Source organism: Trichomonas vaginalis, chromosome II (genome assembly GCF_026262505.1).
Source record: "Trichomonas vaginalis G3 chromosome II, whole genome shotgun sequence".
NCBI lineage: Eukaryota > Parabasalia > Trichomonadida > Trichomonadidae > Trichomonas > Trichomonas vaginalis.
The window spans coordinates 10,732,252-10,758,091 of record NC_067204.1 but is presented as its reverse complement, the minus strand read 5'-3'; the positions used below and the strand labels follow the sequence as shown (position 1 = coordinate 10,758,091).

Below are 25,840 nucleotides of genomic sequence, written 5' to 3'. Positions count from 1 at the left end.
GGAGACATGCAGTGACAATGTCTCCTGGAATGAGACACTGTGACCGACAAGAGTGCACAATACACTTAATGTTTTCAAATTTTCAGATTTAAATTTAATCTTTATTTTCATCATCATTTATAGTCTTGTTCCTTTATACAGTTATAATAAATTATCGTCAGATTCTAATATTTAAGATTCTTACTACTCAATTCAATATAATTATGTTAGTCACTCATATTCAGGAGAATAATTTAAAAATCTATAGCTCATATTTTGATAGTTATATATTTAGATGATATATATTGCAATTCCGGTTTCAACACGATCAAATGCCAAACCAAGACAAAATATATATGAATTTTCAAAATATCGATTTACATTAGAATCTATATCTAATTTTATCAATACACAAGTAGTGGATGTTCAATACATCTTTGAGCAACGTGAATAGCACAATTTTATAGGATTATTAGTTGATTATATAAAATATAAGCCAAATCGAATCTGCTGTAAAGTACTTTAGTTTATCATTGAATGTTAAATGTGTTCATATAAATATTTGAGTCAGATATCGCATTTTCTAATTTCAAAATTTATCTCATGAAGTTAGAATTTATTTGATCATACAACATCATGTTAGTCAAACCAGAGTTCAATGGCGATTCTAAAATGGAACAAATGCTTGTTTTATCAAAATGTTAAAATATTAATCTAAAAAACTTAATATCTAACCAAACCATTCTAGAATTATTATATACAGGTATGGGCAATCTAAATGCACACGGAATTCGGAAAATTAAAAAGAATATTTATGAGATTATTAAATCTTATGTAATTCAATGAAAAGTAGATAATATGAATATCCATAGGCTATATATCAACATATGAGTTTTTGGTTTGACCAATACTATACTAATGTGATCAAATTAATCTGATTTCTTAGATTTTCATTTGAAGCATTTGCAGTAGTAGGGGTACCTTTATATATTAACATATTAAAAAATTGCGCTCCGATTCGCAGTTTCTTCATGATTTTGAGATTGCATTAGATTTCGCGATGCAGAAAAAAATCACTTTAGATTCCCGTCAAACTCTAAGTATAAGCATGTCTCTATATGTAGAAACTGTCAAAATCATAGGTTCGGCCTCAGAAAAATTTGTGAATGAAAATTTTTCTCTATATAAGTAGTGCATATTATTCTAATTAATATTTTATAAAAATATAGTTTGAATTAAAATCGATTATTTTCCTGATTGATACCTATCCAAAGATATAAAGCATACTGTATTCATGGACATAAGAATAAAAACTTATTTGCATAGTTTTGTTGACTAATTTCATATTTTCGGAACTTTATTGTTGACATTAATAATAAAAATATAGATTTAACATTAATGTATATGACAATCATTATTTATTGCTACTGTATGAGTAATGTATATAGATAGAACCAGCTAATCTCAATATTTGATTTCAATTTATTTATTATTTTACATTTGGATCTAATTTTATAAGAAAATATAGATGGATATCAAGTTCACTTTAAAGAGAATGAAATTAAAGTCTTAGATAAATCATTTTTAATTTTAAACGGCAACTTTCCCACATGCGAGAATATTCACGAAACCATTAATCCAAGCAGTCATACATGTATTTCAACATGCAGTCTAGCTATTCTAGACGATACTGCAAAAAAATATTGATAATACGTGAAGTTATTGACTCATTCATTAGATTTTTACGTTGGAACCATCGTATTAATGAATGCCATAATGCACTTGGATGTACCCATTATATTGACAAGCGCACAACTCCATTTTTCCATGTTTTGATAATTCAAAATTTTATCCTGAATCAATTACGGAGTTTCTGTTTCAAATATTGAAGATACACATATTGTTATATTGTTTTGTAAAAGAATTTATAGTACTTTTTAAAAAACCGTTTTTGCAAAAATCTCGGGAACAAATTTCCCTCAATTTAATTTGAGAAATTTGTAAACTATTCAAAATTGAGAGCCATGTTCCCGAGATTATTGCATTACTATATATAGAGGTAAGGATGTCAATTCGGAAAATTGTTTTCATTTTAGGAGAATATAATTTTCCTTTTCGAAAATTTAAAAAGTGAGACGCGCAGGATTCGAACTTTTTTAAAAGTTGATTTAAATATATTCTAGTGTGGATTCTAAGGATAATATCATATTTAAAATAAGAATATGTTGTAAACAGAAATTCATCAAAAGTGACACCTCGGAAAAGCTAAAATATTGAATTTTTGGAACTTTTGATAGAGCACGTTTTTAAATATTAATTAAAGTAAATGTATATTTTGTAAAGATTCTTTTTAATAAAAAAATAAAATTTTGAAGAAAAACACAAAATCTTCTGAAAAATAATATCACATAAACTCATATTATTTTCTAATATATAACTATTTTATATAAAAATCAAATTCAATGATCTTAAAAGCGAAGGATAAACCTCAAAATTTACGAATATAATGAGTGGGAATATAATGCTTATCTATCATAAAACCATATGAAATATCAATTTTTGCTTTACGCCTAATTTTTGACGACAATTAGCAAAAAATGTTAAATGTTAACACTCAGTCCATTTGAATATGAAAAATAAAATTGACTTTGATTAAATGTTTTTATTTATCATGCAATTCTTCTTGCGACCAAAGATTTGAATAAAAGTTCAAAAAATAAGATAGCTTAAAAAATAATATACGGTAGTGTTTACTAATAGATGAATAGTATATAAATTCTATTAAAATGGATTTGATCCAAAAAAATATAAAACCAAAAATAATTGTTATAATTTAAATGAAGAAGTAATTTAAAACGATTTTATTTATGATCAAATTTTATATATTTTTTTAGATCAAATCCATTTTAATAGAATTTATATACTATTCATCTATTAGTAAACACTACCGTATATTATTTTTTAAGCTATTTATTTTTTGAAATTTTATTCAAATCTTTGGTCGCAAGAAGAATTGCATGATAAATAAAAACATTTAATCAAAGTCAATTTTATTTTTCATATTCAAATGGACTGAGTGTTACATTTAACATTTTTTGCTAATTGTCGTCAAAAATTAGGCGTAAAGCAAAAATTGATATTTCATATGGTTTATGATAGATAAGCATTATATTTCACTCATTATATTCGTAAATTTTGAGGTTTATCCTTCGCTTTTAAGATCATTGAATTTGATTTTTATATAAAATAGTTATATATTAGAAAATAATATGAGTTTATGTGATATTATTTTTCAGAAGATTTCATTCTATATGCCTATGAAAAGTACTCTCAAAACCAACTTTTTCCTAATTATAATTAAATCTAGAATATTGTATTATGCTTAGTATTCTTTCATTTTTCTCATTCAATTTAGAATTTACAAATGTCAAAAAATTGAGAGCTGTCACTTTTGATGAATTTCTGTTTATTACAAATATACTAATTTAGGTGGTATAATTTTTTTCGATAAATTTGAGAGCATGTACGTTTAGGGCATCAAAAGTGTCAATTTGCTCAGCGAAAGCTGAGCTAGCTTCGTTCTCGAAAGAATAGGGAAGGAGTGAAAGAGAGTGATACAGATGTTGACACATTCATATCATTTCAACAAATTTTGATCAAATTGAAATGCAATGAAATTCAATTCACTTCATATCCTTCAGTCAGTACATTGACATCCTTCTACATCACAATGATAACTCGTGCATCAATAGTTCTACAACTAACTCAGAAAAAACAAGATTTTTCCTTCCAGCTTACAGCTTTTAAAAAGTTTCGATGATAAAAATCACTCTACTCTTGTTTATCGATATGTTGTGATAGTAGGTAAACGTATTCTTATCGATATTAATAAAAATATTTTTACGAAAATCTGAACCAATTACAGAGTTATTCATAAAGTTTATGATAACTGTAATTACTTCATCTTTGTTTTATATTTGAATAAACAATTTAATTTAATTTGCATAATTTTTTTTAGTTGAAAGACAGGAAACTTAGTTGAGTTTGTATTATTTTTATCGTTCAATTCATTGTATGTGTGAGTGATCCAGATATTTAAGATATTTAGAAAAAATTTATTAATTTGATTAACAAATTTTAATCAAAATAGCAAAAATCTATTTGATAGCTGTAAGCAAACAATAATTTTATTTCAAGCAAAATCACTTATTTTCATCTAAACGTATAAAATTGTCAATTTTATGAGAATAAATTTAAAATCTCATGAAATATAAAGGAGAGTAATATTTTTCAATTTTCTTTTTTTCTTTGTCTCAAATATTTTCTGTTGGGAATTTTCTTGTTATCAAAAAATAATTTTAATATTTGTTTATTTCATTACATACAATAAAATTTTAAAAACTCTATTTCTTCACAAGAAAATTTTTTTCCTTCATATGAAGAAACATTTTGTTCTCCATTTGATGCTGAGTCTAAATCTCGATTTTTGAATTTTCTTCTTTCCAAATTTCTTTTTTCCAAATTAGAAGTTTAATTCAAATTTTCAATAGTTTATATATTTTCTCAAACCGTCTTAGATTTTCTCACTTTTTAGGGATTTTCTCTCAAAATATACAAAAATAGTAATACCAATACATGTGTCTAATATACTTTAAAACCATCGTGATAAAATTCAAAAACGAAGAGTTCTTCTCTCCAAATTTTTTTCAAAATCAAAAAAATGAGATAAAAAAATATGTTTGGAAAATTCATTTTTAGCATCTTAGGAATTTTCTCACTTTTCTTCCAAAATGACATCCTTAATAGAGGACAACACAGTAACTTTTGACATTATGAATTTACAGTAAATTAGCATCCTATATTTATATTTTTTATGACTTAATTTTGATAGTTTTCGTTCAGAAATTTTAATCATATTTTAAGTAAACATATATTAGTATTCTTCATTATTTACTTGGCGCCTTGCGCCAACTAAATAGTGAATAATTCAATTTTTCAAAAAATTATTTAATTTGGCCGAAGGTGGCATGCTTGCCCGAAGGGCAAGCGAAGCCATCTGAGGTCCCAGATTATATTTGATCAAATATATATCTTCGCACTGCAGATCAATAAATCACATGATATGCTTGTTGAAAAATTTTATACTAATTTCCTTAAGGGTACACTTATTATTTTGTACCTTTTTCATAATGAGGAAAATAGACATGAAAAGGCCCTGAAAATAAATCGTTAAACAAATAATAAGGGAGAGTATCAGAAGTGGTAGGTGCTCTTTTAAGTGAAAACTTAAAATAACTCATGTTTAGGCAATAACTACTACATTGAGGCTAATATAGTACGTTTTCATTCATCCATTTGCTTGCTTTTGTTGAAATAAAATCATTAATATCATACTATCTTAAAATAAGATTTTTGTTGTGTTAAATAAACTCATGACAGAATAAAGAATCAAGAAATCAAAAACAAAATTCAGATATTATTTCTCAAATGTGTTCAAATTAGAAACTCAATTAATTGTAGTTAATAAGAATATGATAAATCAGTTTATAATAAATTCTAGCATATTTATTCCTTCTCCTCAGCTGATTTCTTGATAGTTTCTTCGTATCTCTTCATTAAAGTATCAACTTCGGATGTTGTAAGGATACGAACCTTTGGACCGTATTCCTCGCGGAACTGAAGGACAGCAAACTCTAACTTATCAGCGCTAAGGCTAGTAGAATCGAGAGTCTTGCATAATACCTTAACAGTAAGATCCATAGCCTCTGTAGCTGTCATGTTGTCCTTGTACTGAGATTTGAGGATTGATTGGGCAGTCTGATTATTCTCTCCGATAGCTGTAGCCTTCCAACCACCGAAATTACCAGATGGATCGGTCAAGTAAAGTTGGCAGCCTTTATGACGATCGTAACCAGCAATTAAGAAGGAAACACCGTATGGACGGAGACCACCATACTGTGTGTAGCTATGCTTTTCATCGCAAACCATGCGGACGAGCTGTTCAACTGGCATCTGTTCGTCGTATGTCTTGAGATACTTTTGTGCTGATGTTCTCATCAAATCAACGAGTGTATTTGCATCAGCTGTTAAACCAGCGACTGCTGTAACAATATGACCATCAATTTTAGCCATTTTTTCTGGGAATAAGTAGTCAACGAGTCTACCTGTGTTCTTTTTTTCTGCAGCTAAAACTACACCATTTGTAAACTGAACGCCAATTGCTGTACCAGCTTGGTTGATAGATTGGATAGCATACTCTACTTGGAGAATACGGCCATCGCTGGAAAATGTTGTAGTACCTGCATCGTATCTGTATGTCATTTGTTATTTAATCAAACAAACCTTCTCAATTTAGATTGTTCAATAGAATATTGGATATTTTTTCGCACTAATAATATGATCATTTGATTAAAAATACTTTGACAAACATATAATTGAATTTTGGTTCAAAAATACTAGAAATTCGATTCCGATTTTGTTACAAAGTGATTATTGATCAAAATCTGTATTTTGGTTAAAATACATTTTAAAATTTATGATAATTAAGTTATATATAAGCTTCGAAATCCTATATCACAAAATTTTTATTAAAAAAATTATAGTGTTTGTCATCTGATATAGGTCTCATTTAAGCTAGACATTTGATTTTATTAGGTATTAGGCTGATATTTGAGACCAGTAGTATTTAGTGTTGACGATTATTGTACGTTTTTAGAATGGAGAATGATGTTGATATTGCTTTAAGGGGGAATCAGCTTATTAATATTTCCCTCGATTATAAGTCAATGAGAGACATCTTAGCTGAAATGGCTCTCCGATTTGAAAAATTACAAAAACAATTTACAGATTTTACGCAAAATAACGAAGTTGATAGACAGCTAGAGTTAATGCAATCGCAAATCGACAATATGAACAGACAAGTAGCATCTCGACCTGCAGTTACTCCAGCGGAATCTGGAATAAATGAGGATTTTCTCGAAAATAGGCTTAAAGATTTCCATAAAACGATAATACAAGAAATTTATCAAGAAAACAGAAAAGTTACATCAGATGTTCTTAACCAATTCGATAAAACAATGGAAAGACAAAAACCTTTAATAATTCAAGAAGCAATCAACGGAGCATTGACATCAGCTCAAATAGAGTCATTAAAGACTCGCGTTGACGCTTTGGATTTGATCTCAGAACATACAAGTAAAATTGTAACTCCAAAACCAGAACCTTCCGAGCCTTCTGAACCAGCTGAACCTGCTCCAATTGCAACAGTACCAACAGTAGCAAATATGCCAGACGATGTCTTCAATAAAGTACAAAGCTGCGAAGTAAACGTTCTCAAAATCAAATCTGATTTACCTGTAATACTTCAAAGACTTTCTACACTCGAAGGAAATATGGCTAAAGTTAACGAAACCGTTGATACACAAACAAATGCAGTTTCCCAATTCAGTGACCAAATTTCAAAATTATCATCAAATTCTGAAGAGAGATTATCAAAGATTGAGCAAAGATTACGTGAAAATTCTGATGTTAAGGCATCCTACGTACCACAGATGTCAAGCAACAGAAAGATTGACGTAGTTCAACCGGAAGATATCGTTGATAGCTGTACAATATCAGTAATCAAGAAGATTCAACCTAAAATCGATGAAGCATTAACAACATCGCATAGTGTTGAAGAAAGAGTCGATAAAAGATTCGAAGATTTGGATAATTTATTGAAATCAGAAAATCTGAAGGAACTTCTCGAGAAAGGACTACCAAAGAGTATCAGTCCTAAGCCAACGACCAAGGATTTAGTACTAGTAAGTAACGAAACTCCTCAAATAATTTCAGATGAAAAATCTGAACATCAAAAGCAAACAGAGTCCACAAACAATGAAGCTCCAGCCAATGCAACGCCACAGATCATCCAGATCCAAGCTTCTCCTCAAAGAGAACCCCAAAATTCAAGAGTTGTTATTACAGAAGTTACTCTTCCAAAGAAGGACCAAAACCAGGAGCCACAACCGATAACGAACACACAGACCATTCAGCAAATTGTTCAAATTCCTCAGTCAGATATTCCTCAATTAAACCAGTTAATTGAGGTTACACAGAGGCAATCGAATGATATAGCTATAATTGCTGATAGGGTCAATCAGTTGAGCTCTCTTTCGGAGAAACTTAAAGAATTAGAAGAAAAATTGAACCAATTGAGCCAAAATAAGCCAGAAACTGAAGGAGATAATAAAGAATCAGTTGTTTTGTCACTTGAACATCCAATCCAGCAACTTAATACTGTCCAACAGCAACAAATCGACCAATCAATTAATATTAAGAATTTATCTGAACGAGTAACGAAGTTAGAGAGCCAAATCGATGGATTAAGTGGTAAAGTAGGCAAGACAAGCTTCATGGCCCCACAACGTGAAGCTCCTTTGTCAGGAAGAGCAGAAAAACAAAGAAGAGGACTAAATCTTGCTCCTGCAACAAACATAAGCCCAAGAAGGAACTCTGATAAGAACAGTAAAGACACAACTGAACAGAAAGAACCACAGCAACAAAGTAAACCCAAATTATCAATTCAATCTCAACCGCAAGTTGAACAAAACCCAGAAGAACAGAAGAAGCCACAACTGTCACTCAATATACAGCCATCAGAAGACTCAAATGTTGAAATTTCCCAACCAGAAATTTCATCTCCTGAACAATCCGAAGAAGTTCATACCGAAACCCCAACAGAACAAGAACAGACCCCCGAAAATGTGGTCTCTGCTGACGGAAATCAAGATTTGGTTTCAATTGATAAAATTGAAACATCATCTCAAACTTTGTACATAGATATCGAGACACAAATCAATCTCCTTGACGAGCAAGCAACACAGTTTACGGGCTACAGAGACATTTCCGCTATGACATCTTCCATCAAAATGTCCCCAATAGTAGGAACCCCTGTAAACGCCTCCTCAGGCGATGTAACACCTCAAGAACCACACTCCATCGCTTCTACACCTCCTCATCGTCCAGATCCTGAAAAAGAACCACTTTACAGTTCTCCGAACATTTCACCACACAATTCAAACAAACCTTCTCAAAATTCAGAGCTTCCTGAAGTCAATCAAACAGAGGATTCTATTTCACCACATCGCAAGGAAGTACTGTTTAATCCACAACCAATCACAACAGGACCTTCCTCTCCATCTCCTGGCCAGAATTCATCATCTCCTGCTTCAAACAAAGCATCGAATGCTGATGTAAACATCAAATCCGTAGTATTCAATGCACAAAAGACTTATCTCTCCCAGCCAACAAGTTCCAGGTACACGAATGGAAACAGAGTGACTAAACAAGTTACAAACCAAGATGAAGTTCACGACAGCGTCACTCATGAAGGAGAAATCGTTGAACCATTAGGAATAAGTTCTCCGAAATTCCAAGGAACTAATAGTGGAGGAAAGTCTACAGCTATCAGTCCGAAAGTTTCATCATTATCTCAGACATACGCTGAATTAGAAGATGCTTCTAAACGCGTACAAGATGATGTTGAAAGTTTAAGAAATGAGATATCCGAAATCTGTGCGAAACAAGAAGAAAGCGCCAGAATTTTGGCATCTCTTTCTTCAACAGTTGCTGATACAAGAGAACTGAATAAAGTGAAGGAAGACCAAGCAGACATGAATTTGTTAGTTGAAGATTTGCAGAAGAAGATTGGAGATTCAGCAACAGTTAATTCATTGAGAACAGTTACACAGAACTTCTTAGGATCAATCCAAGATTTGGATAAACGATTGGAAGAAGTTCGTGTCCAAATTCCTCTTTTAGTTACTAGGAAAGACTTGAACGAGATCTTGACAAACTTGTCATCCGGTTCATCATCAACCGACACAGCTGTTGGAAGACTTGGATACAGATGTTTACTCTGTGGAAAACCAGCAAGTACAACAGGAATGATCGCAGAATCCGAACTTGCAAGAATGCTTGGAACACCACCACAACAATGCAATGCACGCGATCCAAAGAGTGTTTTGTTGTATTCTAAAGATGCTGGCAGACAAAGCATGAAACAGAAGAAACTTGCACCTTTACCACCTGTTGGCCAACAATAATAAATTCGTATTTTATCTTTGTTTTGTTTTAATTAAAGTAATTTTTATATTTTAATTATACATGGCACGATGGGCGCTACTTTTTTGGCGCCAGCGGCGCCGCCCGCGCCTCCGGTGGCTCCCACTGGTGGGGAGGAGACGATAGAAAAAGATATAAATTTTACTAAAAAATTGAATTTTGGAAATTCTTTTGATTTTTTTGAATGATTTACGAAGAGATTGAACACATTTTGTACTATGAAATATCGTTATTAATAAATTTACTTCTTAAACATCTATTAAAATCGCAATTTTGAATATTTTTATGATTTTTTTTGACCCGATCACTTGCGCCCGCGCCCACTGGGAGGGGCGCTTGTAAAGTATTCAAAAATCAATATAAACATTTCAATTTTTGCTCCCACCTCCCATTGGGAGGGGGGCATATATCTTGTAGCGTTCAAGTTCAAGTGATGAAAGTGCATAAGAAAGCTCCTTAATCATACCGATAGAAACAGCATTAGGGGCGCCAAATGGCGCTCGGTGATGTTTCCCATAAAAGCTTAATTTCAGGTATCCATAATCATAACCTGTCAGACGCAATAATTCATTAGCACACAATCATCGTTTCTCAATCAAGAAACGAAACGCACGATTGATTATGCTGGCCATTAAATTTTCATATCAAATAATTTACTACTTCAAGAAAAATTAAAGACTATCATCAACCAAAGCTTAAAATTCTCAGTGTTTACAACACTCATACTTCGAATATGCATATTTCCAAAATAGCATGAAAATTTTTTTCATTTGAGCTCATTTTCTTTTGTTCTATTAACTAATACATGCAGTACAAGCTTGTTATACGTATACTTAATAAGTAAGGTCTTAAGGGAAATAATAAAAAAGAATTTTGCTATTTTAATTATATTAAAAATATTATTGTAATTTCGTGATAATTATATTTCTTATTACAAAGTAAAGGTATTTGATATAATGTTTGCCTTACAAAAATGTTTCCTTTGTCTTGCCACCATAGGTATTCTATTTTGTCACTTTTTGCGCCCGCCGTGCCATGTATAATTTTAATACTTTTATACTATAGAAATAATTAAATCCAGTAGTTATATTTATTGATGTATTCTTCTCAATTTTTGTATAAAACCGAATTTTAGATTTTTATAGATTTTGATATAATATATTATGATACGAATTATCATACACACTAAATATCAAACAATAATGATTGAAGTGGATACAATTGACATTCTCTCAATTTTGTGCATTATCTCCAATAGTTAATATAGCACTATATAATGTTATTAAAGCATCAAAATGAAATGATCATGTGTTTTGAGAGGAATTTTCAATTTATCTGCACAATGTGATGATTTATCAAATAAAATTTTGATTGAAAAATAATCGTACTTCGAATAAAAAATCACGTAATCCGATTTTTAGTTAGTTGCATTTTGATTATTCTGTAAAAAATGGAATATTAAGCTACCTACATAATATATATGGATTCACATATCCTCAATATATTTCTATCACAGAGTCTGACCATGAACTTAATTACTATATTAGACATGCGTTCGATTTTGATTATGCACCGAATTCATATTGGATCTCATCCACAACTCATGGATATTTTACAATTTGCTTTCCTTTTCATTCTCTTACCATCGAATCTTTTGAAATTACGACTTCACCGTTTGCTTGCCGTCCAATTATAATTGCAGTTGAAGTTAGTGAAAATGGGAAAGATTATCATGGATATCAAGAATATGAACGTCATATGGGTCCGTTAGAAACTGCTCGATTTTTATATAATTATAATAAAACTTTTGTTAGATGCTTTAAGTTTTATTCTGTCTTATCAACTTGCCATAATAAAGGTCTTGGAGCTGATATTGGCCAAGTTGATTTCTATGGATATTTTAAGGAAATAAATCAGTCCACAGATGTGTTTGGATGCCCGAAAATAAATTGTGCTACGTGCTATGTTCATCGTGGTCTATCTTTAGAATTATTTTTAATGTTTGCTGTGCATTAAATATACTTTTGACTTTATCATTTCCCTAAAAAATCTAATCTTTTTTATATATGAACTTCAATCATGATCTTCATATTATCTACAATAGCACCAGCAGATAAAAGATACATACAAACATCTTTATGCTCCATTTTGAAAGCAATATAAAGAGATGTTAATCCTTTGTTATCTTTAGCTTCAATATTTGCTCCGACAGAAACGAGATATTTCACAATGTCAAGATATCCATGTATTGATGCCATTATTAATGGTGTAAATCCATGATTATCTTTTGCTTCTATATTTGCCCCTGCACGAACTAATTGTACAACATTTCCAAGTTTGCCAGCTGCTGATGCTACAATAAGAGGAGTTGCTTCTGTATCAGCTTTTGATTCAATATTCGCTCCACTAAGAATAAGATAGGAAACCATTCCAGGAGAAGCATAAGCTGCTGCCATTATGAGTGGATAAATCTCTTTCTTCAACAGTTGCTGATACAAGAGAACTGAATAAAGTGAAGGAAGACCAAGCAGACATGAATTTGTTAGTTGAAGATTTGCAGAAGAAGATTGGAGATTCAGCAACAGTTAATTCATTGAGAACAGTTACACAGAACTTCTTAGGATCAATCCAAGATTTGGATAAACGATTGGAAGAAGTTCGTGTCCAAATTCCTCTTTTAGTTACTAGGAAAGACTTGAACGAGATCTTGACAAACTTGTCATCCGGTTCATCATCAACCGACACAGCTGTTGGAAGACTTGGATACAGATGTTTACTCTGTGGAAAACCAGCAAGTACAACAGGAATGATCGCAGAATCCGAACTTGCAAGAATGCTTGGAACACCACCACAACAATGCAATGCACGCGATCCAAAGAGTGTTTTGTTGTATTCTAAAGATGCTGGCAGACAAAGCATGAAACAGAAGAAACTTGCACCTTTACCACCTGTTGGCCAACAATAATAAATTCGTATTTTATCTTTGTTTTGTTTTAATTAAAGTAATTTTTATATTTTAATACCTTTAAATTATAAATGGCCTATAGAATAATGAAATTCAGTTTGTTTAAGGCATCAAAAAGCAATGATTATGCGTTTTGAAAGGAAATTTCATTTTATCTGAACATTGTTATGATATTTATGAGTGCGCTTACCACATTCTGGAATTCTCTCAAATTTCTTGTTTAAGGTTTTATTTTATATGTCTCTCCCCGCCCGTATATCTCTTTTTGATTGAAAAATAATCGTACTTTGAATATAAAATCATGTAATCCGATTTTATGTTGGTACTTAGTTGCATTTTAATTATTCTGTAAAAAATGGAATATTAAACTATCTACATAATATAGGGTGTCCAAAGGTGTGTTTAGCACAAACCTGAATACTGCGAATAGAAATAAACAAGTTACATATATATAAAGTTTATTTAAATATAATAACCATTGGATTCAATCACGCGTTCGCAGCGATCGATCCAGGCTTGAAAGACACGCTTTAAATCATCATGAGAAAATTGCTCAAATTGCTCTCTTACAAAATTTTCAAGATCATCTGGACTCGCGAATTCGCGTCCTTCAGCTCTCTTTTTTAGCGTGCCGAATAAATAAAAGTCAGAGGGTGCAATATCAGGTGAATAAATTGGGTTTGGAACAACTTTGACATTGTTTTCCACCAAGTAATTCATTACCTTATGACTTTTGTGAACTCTTGAATTATCAAAATGAATTGCAAACTTTTGTTTTTGTTGTTTGGATTTCTCAAACTCATCAGAATTGATAATTTGAGTAAGAACATTGTCAATTAGATACTGAGCATTCATCGTATTAGGTTTTTGAAGAATATCAATTGCGATGATGCCATTCACGCCCCAAAAAACCGACAACATCATCATTGGTGTGTCAATTTTTTTCTTCGGGAATGTTTGCGGATTTTCATCCTTCGGGATCCACATGATTTTGGCTTCTGTTGCATATTGAAACCAAGACTCGTCCCCTGTTACTAAAAAGCGAAACTTCTTGGATTGATACGCACGCAATATAGAGGGGAGCTCTTTCGAAGATTGGACTCTAGATTTTTTTTGAACTGAATTAAGGTTGTGCGGAACCCAACGTGTATACGCTAGTTTGTAGTTCAAATAATTGTGCAGATAATAACTGACTGTTATACGTGGTATCTTTGTCATCTCCTCTATCCTTCTGAGTGATGCTCTTGGGTCTTCATCTAGCGCTTGAAGAATTGCTTTGATTTTTCTTTGATCCGGCGATTTTTTGTCAATTTTTATGATGGGCGCCTTTTTGTTCATGAAGTGATACATCCTAACATGATACGTTACAGTGGAATAGCTAGGAGCATCCATACCGAAGCATTTTACCAATGTCTCGTAGATTTTTTTACAGTCTTTGCATTTTTTTGCAAGAGCGAGGATGTTTTCTTTATGATTCATTAAAAAAATGAAAAAAATCCCGCCAAAATTTCCCGCGAAACCGCCTCTTGTCTCAAAATTCATTTTATATCCCGGCATGGCGCCAAAATACAACATACTCATCATATACATATATTCATATTTTTTATTATATATTTATAATCAGCATATATCTCCTTTAATAGTCTCATATAGAGCGCTGTGCTAAACGCACCTTTGGACACCCTATATTATTTTCACTAACATCAATTTTACAGTAAGCACCTTCAAAATCATATGAGCTTACTCTAGAAGCGAAACTGCAGACGCGATCTTGAACAAATTCGCCTTCTTCTTTATAGAAAATACAACCACCCCAACCGGTGTTACTACAGTTATTAAATGTTGTAGTATCAATGAGGAATTTGATTGAATGTTTTTTTGTAACTAAGTAAACTGAACTTTGTGCGTTAACTTGAGTGAAAAAGCATGATGAAATATAATAACTGCTTTGTTTTGCTGTAAGTTTACTATGATTGTTTGTATATTTTTCGTATGTTTCTGTGCTTGGATAAAATTCTGTCCAATCTTCATGAGTTCGAATTCGTGTTGCATTGGTCAATTGATATCTAATGAATACTGAATATTGTTCATTTCAATAAAGGATCTATGAAATAGTTTTTATCCCCTATAAAAGGGATTTTTGCTATTCCATAAAAATCGAATTAAAAAAGTGCTTCTCAATAATAGTCAAATAATTATATAAAAATTATACTACAGTCTGCCGAAAAAAAGTGTCAAATGCAAGGGGAAAAAATGCTGCATTATCTCAAAATATAAGTTTGGATTTTTTTTAAAATAGGGCGAAAATTGAATGAGTGAAGCGGTTTTCAATTTTCGAACTATTTTATAATTCCACATATTTTGTAAAGCTTTCAATCTTGGTCAAGAATTTCAAAAGATGAAATTTTTTAATGGTGTATTTCAGCCCATATGACATGGCTTTGAATTCTGATCTTTAAGGTTGCTCAAATGACATTGAAACATAAATTTATAGTAAGGGTTTCGTTTTGCTAAAATTGTCACTTTTATAGCATATTTGTTTTTGGATGTTTTGCGAAACCAAAAAAAAACTATGATATACAATGTGTGTGTAAAGAAAATACTTTATTTACTAGTTAAAAAATCATTTGGTATTGATCAAGTTATTTTTTCTGGATAAGATATTATATGGATAATTGGATAGAAAATACAATTATATAATCTTGTACCTGGTTTAATTAAGCTAATTGTCATCAGAAACTTGTAATTTTTATGAATTTCAGATTTTCTTTTCATTACTGCTTTTCTTAATAGGTCAAGTTCTTATTTACGTTATAAAGTATGATATTTACAAATATCAAGTTATCGTGTTTTTTGAGAAATTATGAGAAACAAACAAAAATGAAAAAGATAGGAATAGCAATGAATAGTGATGTGGGTATAGAAAATGTAAGAGATATGAATGCAAAGCAATCAGTATTTAGGACATTGACCATAGATTTCGAAAAAAAAAAATGCTGCATATTGAGCGAAAACTATGATTATATTATAAGGCTGTCATTTAAAGCATAATGAAACTATTCCCTTTTCATTTTAATCGAATAAGATAGTAAAGATTTTTGAATTAGCTAGAAACTGATGAGATGTTTTCACAAATCAGATTTTTAATCTCTATAATGCATAATTCACTCAATATCTCAATTTTGATATTGCGAGATATTTTTGCTATCGGTTTCGCAATTTTGACACAATAGCAAGAGGGTTCTATAAGCATTATTATCAACGTAGAATCTGAATATCATATCAGAAAATGTCGCAAATCTGACATTTACCCGACCAAATAGCAAAAATAATTGAATACTTTTCGCAAAAACTTTAAAAATCGATAAAAATATGAAATATAGATATTAAAGAGACTTTTTATATAATATTCATAAAGATTTTCCAAAAATATGATACCGCAAAATTAAAAAAGTGACGTCTTGAGTGGAGTCAAAGGTCGAAATTGCTAGCTAAATGTTTTTTAGCGAAATTGCGTATTGTACGTTTTTTTCGCAAAACGAAACCCTTATTTATAGATGATAAAGATATGAGATATGAGTTTTTTTTTCCACTAAATAAAACAATTTTTATTTAGATAAGGAACAATATAAATATGTATTGGAAATTGGTAAACAAATAGATGTGTGCACAGACAAAAAACAATTGCTTGCTCTAAGTGCACAAATATTTGGATTTACCAACATACATGGGATTTAGGCCTCACACTTATATTTTTTGTAACAAAAATGTTCTAAATGCCGAATACACTTCATATCGAAATATCCCTTATAAGATAAGGATTCCAAAGAACAAAAGTTTTCCAAATCTGAAGAGTAGATTGCCAGTTTCCTACAAAAACTGGAATTTGGCATTTATAAATGTTAACATGTAATGATGAGATCGGTTTTTGATTTGAAAGATCTAGAAAATTTATCAAAATTTCTTGATTTCAATTATCTTCAATCAAGAGTTGATATGAAATAGATAATATTTTAAAATATATGAAGCATGTATTTTACTGATTTTTTATTAGTATAAGCAATATATTCTCATATTACTAATATATTCAAAAATCAAGAACTTTTGTATATAAATCATGTGAGTAACCGGATAGAAAATATGAGTGGTTCACACTGTTTCTTCATATTTACAAAAAACAGCCCTTGGGGGTGGGGCGCGATCAAATACTTGAAAATTAATTTTGGAGTCCATAAGTGCATAGTATAATGGTTAGAATTCCCTATAACAAATCTTGTTTTGAAGTTCATTTGCCGAACACAAAACTTTTTTTCGAAATCGAAATTATTTCAAAAAAATATATCTTATTTTTTGCTTTTTAAGATAGTCATTATACACAAAATATTAGTAAACTATTTTTATTTGAATTACTAAAACTTTCAATTTTTTATTCTCTGATAGAGACTCTCAAATGATACATTATCCAATATATATGATTTACTGCTGCTCTGAGTTATATTACAACTCTGTCCAATGACATCTCACAAACTCTATACCCTCAATATATTTTTCTATGTCTTCTTTGAAAACATTTGTATAGTTAAGATATAAAACTTTTGACATAAGTGTTTCAATGTCATGAACTCTTATAGAACCACTATATAATAGTCTAGCAGATATACTATCCCAGTCTATATATTCTGCTTTTTTCAAAACCTCTCTCACAATATTTTTGTTATCTAATGGTATACGTTCCATCTTACCTATAGGTATCTTTTCTTTTAACTCTTTCAATATATTGTTTGTGTCTGGAATATGTTTGAGACGGTCCATATAGTTGTCGAAGTCATTGCATATAATCTTTGAGTCAGGAAATACGGTATGACATAAATGGGATATATAGAAACTTCCACCGAACAAATCTACAAATGTTAGACCATTCGGTAGTTTCTTAAGTTCTCTCAATATAATATCTTTACATCTACTCTTATTTCCAAAGAACGGTAACAGTGGTTTTGTAAAATTCATTTATATATAATAATAAAAATGTTTTTACCCGAAAAGTGACAGAAAAGTGACAAAACACAAAAACATATATAATTTGTGAAAAGTGACACATTATATAATGTTTTCGACCCAGAAGAAGGCTTCTTCCCAGAAGCAATGGAGGAGGAAGAAGAGGAGGAGGAAATACAAGACTCTATCCAAGAAGAGTCCTCCGAATTCACACCAGAAGACTAACAATTTTCCGAATAAAAACTTCATTTATACTAAACATCTTCAGGGCTAGAGGGCGCAACGCGCCTGGAAGCCCCAATACTTTTTTTAATACAAAATTCTTAATTTCAGAATTTACAATAGGGAAAAAATTAATTGAGCGAAAAATAATCGTCTTATAAAAATAATATAGCCAATACCTAATTTAGTTGCACTTTGATTATTGAGAAGGAAATGGGATTTTAAATTACCTGCATAGTCTTTATGGATTCACATATCCTCAATATATTTCTCTTAAAGAATCCGAACATATTGAAAATTACGAAGTCAAAAACGCATTTGATTTTGATTATTCCATAAATTCATATTGGATTTCAGGCACAACACACGGATATTCTTCAATATGCTTTCCTTTTCATTCCCTTACTATTGAATCTTTTGAAATTAAAACATCGAACAAAAGCTGCCGCCCTATTAAAATTGCCGCAGAAGTTAGTGAAAATGGAAAAGATTACCATGGGTATCAAGAATATAATTATTCTATGGCAAAGTTAGAAACAAAACAATTTATGTTTAATTATAATAAAACTTTTGTTCGATGCTTTAAATTTTATTCTATCAGATCTTCTTGTCATTCTGATGGAGTCGGAGCTGATATTGGTCAGGTTGATTTATACGGATATTTAAAAGAAATTAATCGAGCTACAAACGAGTTTGGAGTTCCGATAGAAATATATGTAACATGTAATTTTTATTGGAATCTATCTTTGAATTTATTTCTTTTGTTTGCTGCAATATTAACATGAGTCTATTTTTTAATGACTGAGTTATCTAAAATTCACACATTTCTAATATTGAAATACTTTTTCACTAAAATGAAAATTTTATGGAGTATCTAAACTCTAAATATGATGAATTCGGTTATTTGATTCATCCTCCTCATTTTTGGAAATATTAGCAGATATATTCATAGATATCAATGTGAAAGAAGTCAAGAGTGCGCTTATCACTTTCTGAGATTTTCTCAATTTTTTTGACATCCCTAATTTTCGTCCCGATTAGTTAAGGCGAAATGTTAATATTTTTGGTCAGTAAAAAGCAATTGTAAATCACCGTATAGTGCATTATTTGGTTGTTATACTTTTATGCGCTTTAAATAAGAATATATTGATTTTGTGAGCGCATGTCTGAAAGTAATAATCAAAAAAATTAACGAAAAAATGATGTTTTATTGCTTATTGTTCATCAGATAATTGTTTCTTGAAAGCGAGTTTCAGTTCAGAAATGACAGATTGTGTCAATTTCTCATCATTTGTGCGAACTTCAACAACAAATCCGCTTCCTTCTTTGATAACCAATGAAACAACAAATACGTCGCCTTGTGCTTTGCTTGCAATTGCAACAACTTTCTTTCCATCGATTTCTCTCTTGTGGACTGATCCTCTTGTTGCATCACTTACTCCTCTGACTAACTGCTGAACTGGAACTTTGTCTCCGAATTCCAACTTTTCTGTCTTTGTGCATTCAGGCAAAATAACATCCAATTCTTCAGAATCAGCGTTCTGTAAGAACATTGTTGATACAACACGTAACTTACCACGCAACATTTCGCCACTTCCGCCTGTTGGAATAACAGTGACTTTGACAATCTTTGGCTCCAAAACAGGCTTAGTTCTGTAAGCGATTTTATGCATGACTTTGTCACCAGGAAGAATTTCCTGTCTCAAGCATTGTGTGTTTGTATCATCCAAAGTGAATTCTACAGCGGAAATCGGAGCTGATGAAGTATTTAACACTTGAACAGATATTTCAATACCATTTGTTCTTGGCTGTATATCTGTAATAGTAAGTGCAATTCCCTGAGAATTTCCGATCTGTCTGAAAACGTCATCGCTTTGGATTGATGGCAAAATTTCTCTTCTTTGTTGCAACAATTGTTTGGATTGTTTTGCCAATAATTCATCTTGTGAATATGGCTTGAGTTCTGGCAATTGTTGTGTTGAAGGATCGTTTATGTTGAAAGAAATCTGAGAAATTGGGGATTGTGTTGTCTTTGCATTTGATTTCTTTGGCTGATCACCTTCAACAGGTAACAAAGAATTTGATTGATCATCTAATATTGGCATCAATCTTCTCTGGCGTTTCGGTGGTTCCAAGTTAACACCCAATGTTCCTGTCAAAACAACGACTTTGTCTGTTTTAGCTTGTGTTTGTTTCTTCTTGTCAGCTGATCTTAACAAGAACAAACTCTTATTTGGAGCGTTTGGATCATCTTCCTCCAAATCATCTAAAACAAATCCACTGTTGTCTTGTGGATCCAAATCAACAATTGGCTGTGTTAAGTCTAATCCACTTGGAAGCTTAACTTTAGATTGAGCTTGTGGATCAACAGCAGCAAGAGGAGCTGAATAGAGACTAGAAATCGCTTGTGCATTTGGTTGTGCAGAGAAAACATCGACTAAAGCACTCATCATTGATGCACCTTCTTGTACTTCTGTGTATCTTGATTGAGTGTATTTCGGAAGTTTCTCTTTAAGTGATTTCGATCTCTTCTGGAGTAATGAATCTTCATTTGATTTCGCATAGATCTTGAATGCGTTTTGGAGACAAGCGGATTGTGCTGATGGTTTAACTTGTTCTATTTTGTCTCCAAGTAACAAATCAAATGAAATTTGTTGTTCATCACCTTCAGAATATTCTCCCAAAATGAAAGCGGCGATTTCAATGAAATGTGTCTCACTGACATTCATTTCTTTCATGTATTCGATCATCTCTGTAACTAATACTGGTCTTGTTGATTTAGCTCTCAAAGCCATTGTCAACAATTCTTCGGATAATTCACTCGATTCAACTCCAAAACTGTGGATTGTCAATAAAATGTTGACATACCATTCGTAATCGGTGAATCTCTCGTATGATGTCTCCTTTCCATACCTGCAAATGGAAATAAGACGTGAAACTAATGTATCTCTAACAACACCTGGTTTTCTAGCTTCTATTTGGTCGACCAAATTAAGAACGATTTCACCGATGTTCTTTTTAGTGACAATCGATTCGAGGAGGTCGACAGCGATGAAAACACATGTCTGGTCATCACTCTCGAGACAGTTCATGAGTGTCTGGCGATGGAGATTGATGATGGACTGATTTAATTGCATCAAACGAGTGATGGAAATCAAACCAAGATAACGAAGATTTGGATCTTCATTTTCAATGAAAGATTGGGCTCTGTCTGCAGCTGTTCTGATCAATTCACGATTGTTGATACGTAATGTGCAGATTAAGCGAATGACCTCGAAAACTACGGATGGAGATGAAGCGCTGTTGAGAACTTCGTTGATCATTCCAGATATCTTCTGGTTGAACTTCTCAAGGGCTGTAATTTCGAGGGTTGCACCAATTGTAGATACGATGTTCAAAGCTCTGACAAGGATCCATGGTGATCCGACGTAATCTTGGAAAAATGTGACAATTGTTGGTAAAAGAACTTTGTAGTTCGAAGGATTATGCATGCAAAGCTCGTTAAGAAGTGTAAGAGCGGCTTGGATGACACCTGGTGGGTTTGTTTTGTCTATAAGAATTCCTTTGAGATTCATAGCCTTAATGCCTGGAGGAAGGCACTCTGGGAACTTCAAACAGAGCTTGTAGAAGCAGGTAATGGTTTTTTGTCTGATATCATCGCGTGGATTGTTGAAATTAAGAGTAACATTTGTAACAACGCTTTCTGCGAACTGTGGTGTAGCAATAAGTGGAATTAAGGTTAATGCAAGTGTCTTTCTGAAAGGATCAGCGCCGAGAAGGTCTTTGTTGATGCAGGAAATAACCATCATTACGACATCTGAGTTTGGTGTCCAAAATTCGGACGCGGCGAGGTAGGCCATCATCTTTACAGAAATGTTCTCGGACATCATGATCTCCGAAATCGGGAAATCTGCCCAATCAATGTTAACTCCTTGATAGTGAAGGAATAAAAGCTCTTGTAAGGAATCAGCTTTCTGAAGTTCGTTGCCTTGATTGCTGAGAAGACGATCTTTGGCTCTACGAACAACATCATTGATCAAAGTTTCCAAAGGAGACTGATCGGCTCCTGTAGCTGGGTTAGAACCTTTCTGTCTTGTGTCATTAAACTTCTTGACAAGAGTTTCTACTCCAGTACCTCCGAATATGGCGGTAGGAATGTATGAAGTCATTTATTTGACAATTTGACAGTCAATTGTGAGCATCTGCCAGCTATCAAGGTTTGAAGTGATTTCGGGTTTCATTTTTATAACATTAAATATACATCATGAACCATGAAAGAATCTGTGACAAAATAAGATTTATGTGATATTTTAAAAAATTTTGAAATCTAAATTCTATTTTCAATACATTAACTAAATACCATTAAGATTTATAGAGTGATCCATTATGTAATGTAATAGTTCGCAGTTTGGAACTCAACTTATTAACAAAGATATCAAAATGGGAGTAGGTGACAAAAGTGCATACTCTTAAATTAACCTTAAATGTTGATTTTTCGATATTTTCGGTATTAACCTTATTGTAAATTTTTCCGGTGATAAATTTATCACACTGAGGTTATTTTTCCGGTGAGATTTTTAACCTTGATTTAATGAAATTAATATATATAAATTTTATTATTTTTAATTTCGAATGAGTATAATAAAATATTTTTTTATATCGTCATAACTCTCATCACTGTTGTGATTCCAAATGCGATTATTAAGGTTCAAGTCGCTAATGTTTTGAATGAAGATAGAGCAGTAAGAATTCTTACAAGGGCAGGTAATCAGATTGTTGAGCAAAGAGCTTCAAAACACGATGAATGTTTGAAATTAATTCAACACATTTTGGAAATTGTCGAAAGCCGAAGGATTGAACCTAATGTCCTTATTCCATCTTTGAAGGCAATATTAAATTGGGCACAAAGAAGTTTAAAGGAAGAGTAAGCAAGATTAGATAATTTGGACTTTTTTTAAAATTAATGAATAAACAGTATATTTTTGAAGTGTAAGCTTATTTACCTGAAGCTATATTACTTAATATAACATTCAAAGTATTATTGCTATTTATTGGAGAACAAATTTATGTAATTTTCACATGAAAATTGATAAATTTGTATTTCCTTATGATAATCAATTTTTGTATTTGTAGAGAGTCTCCCTGCATGATATCAAGACTTGGCTATAAGTCTTTATCCATTTTTGAAAATTGTATTGTAAATTGTAAGAATTTCTGAATACTACTACTATAAAATATAATTGCTTATCTATGTATATTCTCCCTGCATGATATCAAGACTTGGCTATAAGTTTCTATTCATTATGAGTATGACCCCATTTTTTTACAAAAAGTGCTGAATTGCAACTTTGTCCCAATCTCTATCAAAATGGTATGTGAAAGAGCTAATTCAGCTTGAGTCTTATGGAGGAATTTGGAATATATTACTAGACATGCGCACATTTCTTCAGGATCAAAATTCTTGTTATATTCTTATATACGAAAAAAAGAGATCTGACATTGTGTCAGATCTCAGTAAAAGTGACATTTACATGTCAAAAAAATAGAATGAGTTTAAGTAATTAAAATTGAGGGTGAGAGTAGTATTGTATGAAATAATATCTCTCACCCTCCAATTCATCCTATGGCGCCGAAAAAATTTTGGTGAAATGCGACCACATTTCACCAAAATTTCTCGGCGCCATATAGAGAACTAGAGCCTGTGAGGTACTGATACTATCCATGTACCTCGCAGGCTCTAGTTCCAAGCCAAAATGGCTAAAAATTGCCCGCAATTGTTCACATTGCGGGCAATTTTTAGCCATTTTTGGCTGGGAATTGGAGGGTGAGAGTAGTATTGTATGAAATAATATCTCTCACCCTCCAATTCATCCTATGGCGCCGAAAAAATTTTGGTGAAATGCGACCACATTTCACCAAAATTTCTCGGCGCCATATAGAGAACTAGAGCCTGTGAGGTACTGATGCTATCCATGTACCTCGCAGGCTCTAGTTCCAAGCCAAAATGGCTAAAAATTGCCCGCAATTGTTCACATTGCGGCAATTTTTAGCCATTTTGGCTGGGAATTGGGAGGGTGAGAGTAGTATTGTATGAAATAATATCTCTCACCCTCCAATTCATCCTATGGCGCCGAAAAATTTTGGTGAAATGCGACCACATTTCACCAAAATTTCTCGGCGCCATTATAGAGAACTAGAGCCTGTGAGGTACTGATACTATCCATGTACCTCGCAGGCTCTAGTTCCAAGCCAAAATGGCTAAAAATTGCCCGCAATTGTTACATTGCGGGCAATTTTTAGCCATTTTGGCTGGGAATTGGAGGGTGAGAGTAGTATTGTATGAAATAATATCTCTCACCCTCCAATTCATCCTATGGCGCCGAAAAAATTTTGGTGAAATGCGACCACATTTCACCAAAATTTCTCGGCGCCATATAGAGAACTAGAGCCTGTGAGGTACTGATACTATCCATGTACCTCGCAGGCTCTAGTTCCAAGCCAAAATGGCTAAAAATTGCCCGCAATTGTTCACATTGCGGGGCAATTTTTAGCCATTTTGGCTGGGAATTGGAGGGTGAGAGTAGTATTGTATGAAATAATATCTCTCACCCTCCAATTCATCCTATGGCGCCGAAAAAATTTTGGTGAAATGCGACCACATTTACCAAAATTTCTCGGCGCCATATAGAGAACTAGAGCCTGTGAGGTACTGATACTATCCATGTACCTCGCAGGCTCTAGTTCCAAGCCAAAATGGCTAAAAATTGCCCGCAATTGTTCACATTGCGGGCAATTTTTAGCCATTTTGGCTGGGAATTGGAGGGTGAGAGTAGTATTGTATGAAATAATATCTCTCACCCTCCAATTCATCCTATGGCGCCGAAAAAATTTTGGTGAAATGCGACCACATTTCACCAAAATTTCTCGGCGCCATATAGAGAACTAGAGCCTGTGAGGTACTGAGACTATCCATGTACCTCGCAGGCTCTAGTTCCAAGCCAAAATGGCTAAAAATTGCCCGCAATTGTTCACATTGCGGGCAATTTTTAGCCATTTTGGCTGGGAATTGGAGGGTGAGAGTAGTATTGTATGAAATAATATCTCTCACCCTCCAATTCATCCTATGGCGCCGAAAAAATTTTGGTGAAATGCGACCACATTTCACCAAAATTTCTCGCGCCATATAGAGAACTAGAGCCTGTGAGGTACTGATACTATCCATGTACTCGCAGGCTCTAGTTCCAAGCCAAAATGGCTAAAAATTGCCCGCAATTGTTCACATTGCGGCAATTTTTAGCCATTTTGGCTGGGAATTGGAGGGTGAGAGTAGTATTGTATGAAATAATATCTCTCACCCTCCAATTCATCCTATGGCGCCGAAAAAATTTTGGTGAAATGCGACCACATTTCACCAAAATTTCTCGGCGCCATATAGAGAACTAGAGCCTGTGAGGTACTGATACTATCCATGTACCTCGCAGGCTCTAGTTCCAAGCCAAAATGGCTAAAAATTGCCCGCAATTGTTCACATTGCGGGCAATTTTTAGCCATTTTGGCTGGGAATTGGAGGGTGAG

The 25,840-nt window shown here is 32.5% G+C and overlaps 5 protein-coding genes and 1 pseudogene across 6 annotated transcripts, besides 13 other annotated features; 2 read left to right on the top strand and 4 right to left on the bottom strand.

Moving 5' to 3' along the window:
* Positions 1-2,202: 2,202 nt before the first annotated feature.
* Positions 2,203-2,240: a mobile genetic element.
* Positions 2,241-3,414: 1,174 nt separating this feature from the next.
* Positions 3,415-3,451: a mobile genetic element.
* A 1,496-nt stretch (positions 3,452-4,947) lies between these two features.
* Positions 4,948-6,314, bottom strand: TVAGG3_0522450 (threonine-type endopeptidase protein; the record flags this gene model as incomplete). Its single annotated transcript, XM_001304819.2, has 1 exon — positions 5,545-6,300. One exon carries the CDS (start codon positions 6,298-6,300, stop codon positions 5,545-5,547), a length of 756 nt encoding a protein of 251 aa, XP_001304820.1.
* A 381-nt stretch (positions 6,315-6,695) lies between these two features.
* Positions 6,696-10,119, top strand: TVAGG3_0522440 (uncharacterized protein; the record flags this gene model as incomplete). Its single annotated transcript, XM_001304818.1, has 1 exon — positions 6,696-10,064. The coding sequence occupies one exon, from the start codon at positions 6,696-6,698 to the stop codon at positions 10,062-10,064; it is 3,369 nt and encodes a 1,122-aa protein (XP_001304819.1).
* Positions 10,120-12,143: 2,024 nt separating this feature from the next.
* On the bottom strand, positions 12,144-12,539 carry TVAGG3_0522430 (ankyrin repeat protein family; the record flags this gene model as incomplete). The annotated part of the gene is made up of 1 exon (XM_001304817.1): positions 12,144-12,539. The coding sequence occupies one exon, from the start codon at positions 12,537-12,539 to the stop codon at positions 12,144-12,146; it is 396 nt and encodes a 131-aa protein (XP_001304818.1).
* A 16-nt stretch (positions 12,540-12,555) lies between these two features.
* TVAGG3_0522420 (uncharacterized protein) lies at positions 12,556-13,103 on the top strand (the record flags this gene model as incomplete). Its single annotated transcript, XM_001304816.1, has 1 exon — positions 12,617-13,048. The coding sequence occupies one exon, from the start codon at positions 12,617-12,619 to the stop codon at positions 13,046-13,048; it is 432 nt and encodes a 143-aa protein (XP_001304817.1).
* Positions 13,104-13,228: 125 nt separating this feature from the next.
* Positions 13,229-13,258: a mobile genetic element.
* A 172-nt stretch (positions 13,259-13,430) lies between these two features.
* Positions 13,431-14,734: a mobile genetic element.
* On the bottom strand, positions 13,511-14,638 carry TVAGG3_0522400 (annotated as a pseudogene). The gene has a single exon. A coding segment is annotated over exon 1 (1,128 nt).
* Positions 14,735-18,437: 3,703 nt separating the features above from the next.
* Positions 18,438-22,435, bottom strand: TVAGG3_0522380 (delta adaptin-related family; the record flags this gene model as incomplete). The annotated part of the gene is made up of 1 exon (XM_001304815.1): positions 19,480-22,434. The coding sequence occupies one exon, from the start codon at positions 22,432-22,434 to the stop codon at positions 19,480-19,482; it is 2,955 nt and encodes a 984-aa protein (XP_001304816.1).
* Positions 22,436-22,709: 274 nt separating this feature from the next.
* Positions 22,710-22,920: a mobile genetic element.
* A 3-nt stretch (positions 22,921-22,923) lies between these two features.
* Positions 22,924-23,626: a mobile genetic element.
* A 274-nt stretch (positions 23,627-23,900) lies between these two features.
* Positions 23,901-24,009: a mobile genetic element.
* Positions 24,010-24,151: 142 nt separating this feature from the next.
* Positions 24,152-24,260: a mobile genetic element.
* Positions 24,261-24,394: 134 nt separating this feature from the next.
* Positions 24,395-24,510: a mobile genetic element.
* A 140-nt stretch (positions 24,511-24,650) lies between these two features.
* Positions 24,651-24,759: a mobile genetic element.
* A 142-nt stretch (positions 24,760-24,901) lies between these two features.
* Positions 24,902-25,009: a mobile genetic element.
* Positions 25,010-25,150: 141 nt separating this feature from the next.
* Positions 25,151-25,259: a mobile genetic element.
* A 388-nt stretch (positions 25,260-25,647) lies between these two features.
* Positions 25,648-25,756: a mobile genetic element.
* Positions 25,757-25,840: the final 84 nt, after the last annotated feature.